This window comes from Suricata suricatta, chromosome 3 (assembly GCF_006229205.1).
Source record: "Suricata suricatta isolate VVHF042 chromosome 3, meerkat_22Aug2017_6uvM2_HiC, whole genome shotgun sequence".
In the NCBI taxonomy this organism is placed as follows: Eukaryota; Metazoa; Chordata; class Mammalia; order Carnivora; family Herpestidae; genus Suricata; species Suricata suricatta.
Genome location: NC_043702.1, coordinates 138,435,296 through 138,438,424, shown reverse-complemented (window position 1 = coordinate 138,438,424; position 3,129 = coordinate 138,435,296). Strand labels below are relative to the sequence as shown.

The 3,129-nt window shown below is 50.8% G+C and overlaps 1 protein-coding gene across 2 annotated transcripts in view; it reads left to right on the top strand.

Annotated features, from left to right (window-relative positions):
* Positions 1 to 2,959, top strand: part of ATF3 (activating transcription factor 3) — a 10,576-nt gene extending 7,617 nt beyond the window's left edge. For both annotated transcript variants that reach the window (XM_029935316.1, XM_029935317.1), the window contains exons 3-4: positions 962 to 1,069; positions 2,254 to 2,959. In XM_029935316.1, coding sequence (XP_029791176.1) covers positions 962 to 1,069; positions 2,254 to 2,451 — 306 coding nt within the window. In that variant the 3' untranslated portion in view covers positions 2,452 to 2,959. The remainder of the gene's footprint in view (positions 1 to 961; positions 1,070 to 2,253) is intronic.
* Positions 2,960 to 3,129: the final 170 nt, after the last annotated feature.

Here is a 3,129-nt window from a genome sequence, read left to right as displayed (position 1 = left end):
GCTTTGTTTCCCTAAATCCAAGGCCTTCCTTCTCAGTGCAAAGCTAAGGCCGTGTCGTCTAATCCAAAGGACTTGTAATAAGACAGATCTGTGGTGATCCTTGCGTCCCAGGATTTCTTTGGTTGAGGTGTGGCTCCCACGCTCTCTACTGGTGTCCAGAGCTGTGACAAGACAAGGTCTGACATTAGCAGCCTAGACCATCACCTGCTCAGCCCAGCATGGGTGCTTCATCCCAGTAGACTTCTGGCTTCTAAGCTAAGCCCAGAGGCCCGACCTGGTGGGCTCCCCATCAGTCCCGAGACAGTCAGGGTCAGAGCCAACTTCCATAGAGGACCAGATCCTAAAGCAAGACAGGGTTTTATTCTTTGAGTGCCCTCATGGCAGCCTCCGAGTGGGGCACAGAGGAAGAGGTTGCTATTTTCTTTGCTGGATGAATAAACGACTGGTTCATGTTTACCACCCACAGGTGGCACCGAGCCATGGGCTGATAATGCCACTTTGTTTGGGCAATGCTCTTGGGTTCCTCTTTTCCAGGAGCTCCAGGGGCTTCTTTTGAATTCATGAAGGAGGTGCTGTAATGCCCTCGGCAGCAGGGAGAAGCCATGCCTGTATCTAGGGGAAAGGACATATTGACCAAGCAGAATCCATTTCCTGGTCTAAATGATTACAGTTGTTACCAATAGTTAGCAGTTTGAATATACGACTCATTTCAAAATCAAAACTTTTAAAATAAGCTGAGTTTTAATTTATTACTATTGTCAGCATAATTGTAACACTCTTTGGTTTTCATTATCTGTTTGCAAGCGTGTATGTGTGCAGAGGTTTCACGCAGAGGCTCTTTGTGCTGGGGCTGCCCAGGGTTGCCACTCTGTGCTGGCAATGGAAGGCTGTGTATTCAGGGTAGGTTGAGCCTCTTGATTTCTTGTCTCCCATGAACCGTGTGGTGTCTTGAATCATATAGGTGGCCCCTGAAGAAGATGAAAGGAAAAAGAGGCGACGGGAAAGAAATAAGATTGCAGCTGCCAAGTGCCGCAACAAGAAGAAGGAGAAGACAGAGTGCCTGCAGAAGGTGAGTCCTCCCCGCCTCACCCCTACCTCTTGCTCATGCCTGCCCCCCACCAGTCTCATATTGCCACCACAAAGGGAGTCAGAAAGCCCCCCTCCCCAGAGGTGTTTTCTCAAGAATGATGTGTAGTCTTAGGAGAAAGGGCACTTGCTAAAAGAGGAGTAACAAACTATTAGCACAACGAAGGGGACTCTGGACGTGTAAGGAGCAGGTGCGGGCATTAGAAATCACAGGTTGTCTGATGCCCAGATTCCCAGCAGCCCCGGCCTGTCCACACATGCCCAGCAGCTTCCAGGCTGCAAGATATGCACGCCCAGTTAAAGAAGCATCACTCACTCATTTTACCGAGAAAAGGAAGCTGCCTGCTCTCAAATGGCTCAGAATAAAAGCCTTTAATTAATCTTTTCAAACAAGTTACTTCCTTAATCCGCAAGCAGTGGTTTTATATATATATATATATATATTTTTTTTTTTTAATTGTATTCTTGTGTGATCTTAACTCTGCGGCCCTTCTAGGCTCATCCAGTGGTCTGAGCTCCCGGTTGTGTTCAGCCGGCTCCCATTCCTGACAGGAGAAGCCGGGGTGGGAACGGCATCTTGGGGCAGGCGGAACAGGCCGCAGCGCCCTCCTTCCATCCCCCGAATGTGGACAGGCCAGGGCAGAGTCTCTACCTAGGTCCCACAGGCCCCCCCGGGAGTCTGTTGATGGCTTTGGGGAGGCAGTGAAAATCGAGACATTGTTTGTGTCACTGTGTCCATTTTTCTCAATGAAACCAGTGGGTCACAAAAGACTAAGCAGGGTCTGCCTTTCTTCCCAGCCTTCAAGGCCTGTGCGGGTCCAGGAGAGCTATATGGGGGCTATTGGGCTCATGCAAAGGAGATCACTGAGCCATTGACTTTACTGCAGTGTCATTACCATGGGAGCCACAGCCTGCCCTCAACCTCAAGGGCATCTCTGAAGAAGCCTCCAAGTTCAAAGGCTTCTCCGGGGTCTGGATTCTCCCAGACCCTAATGCTGCTGTCCCAGCTTTGTGGGGATGCTGTCCCCGGGAGCCCACGGCACTCCCTCTGCAGACCATTCCCAGGTTGATGAACCCTGACATGTGACCCCTGCCCCCCCCCCCGCCACGCCCCTCTTCACTGGAACCTTGGCTACACTCCTAATAATCCTGTTGCTTGTCCCCCAGGAGTCAGAGAAGCTGGAGAGTGTCAATGCCGAACTGAAGGCCCAGATCGAGGAGCTCAAGAACGAGAAGCAGCATTTGATATACATGCTCAACCTTCATCGGCCCACGTGTATTGTCCGGGCTCAGAATGGGCGGACTCCAGAAGATGAAAGAAACCTTTTTATCCAACAGATTAAAGAAGGAACATTGCAAAGCTAAGCAGTCATGGAATGGGGGCAACTGGGGAGTCCTCATCGAAACCTTCTACATCCCAAACCCTGAAGCGATTGGAGATCTGACTTCCTGTGCACCTCTCTGCATCCCAGCAGTTAAGAACCATCGAGGCAGAAGAGCCCTTGGTGACTCAGCTGGGCCTTTCCTCTCGGCACCAGAGCGGCCTGTGGACCAGGGCAAGGGCTTCTTTTGTCTAAACTCCAGGATTTAGGCCTTAACCATCCCGGCCGTTCTTGGAGGCCGCAGATGGCCCCTGGTTAGGGTCCTGCCCATCTTTTGCCTGGATTCTACAAAAAACAAAACGAAATGGGACTCTCACCATTAGGACTCATGCTGAACAAGTGTCTGTACCTTGGGTGGGTAGAGTGGGGCTACCTCCTGAGCTGCCACTGCCACTGTCACTTATGGGGACACAGCGTGGGGATGGCATTTAGTGAAGTTGTACAATGGCCAAGGTTGTGCTTTCTAGCAAACATGCTGTTATGTACAGGAATTACTGTGTGCGAGGCATTTGCTTCAAAGCTAGGCTTTGTGTTCTTCTGATGTTTGTTTTGCACAACACTGGTGTGATTTTCCTCAGATCTGGTTTCTGAGAGTTTGGTGGGGACGGCGGCTATCACCACATGCCGTGTCAGCAACACGCTGAGGTGGCCGGAAGAGCTC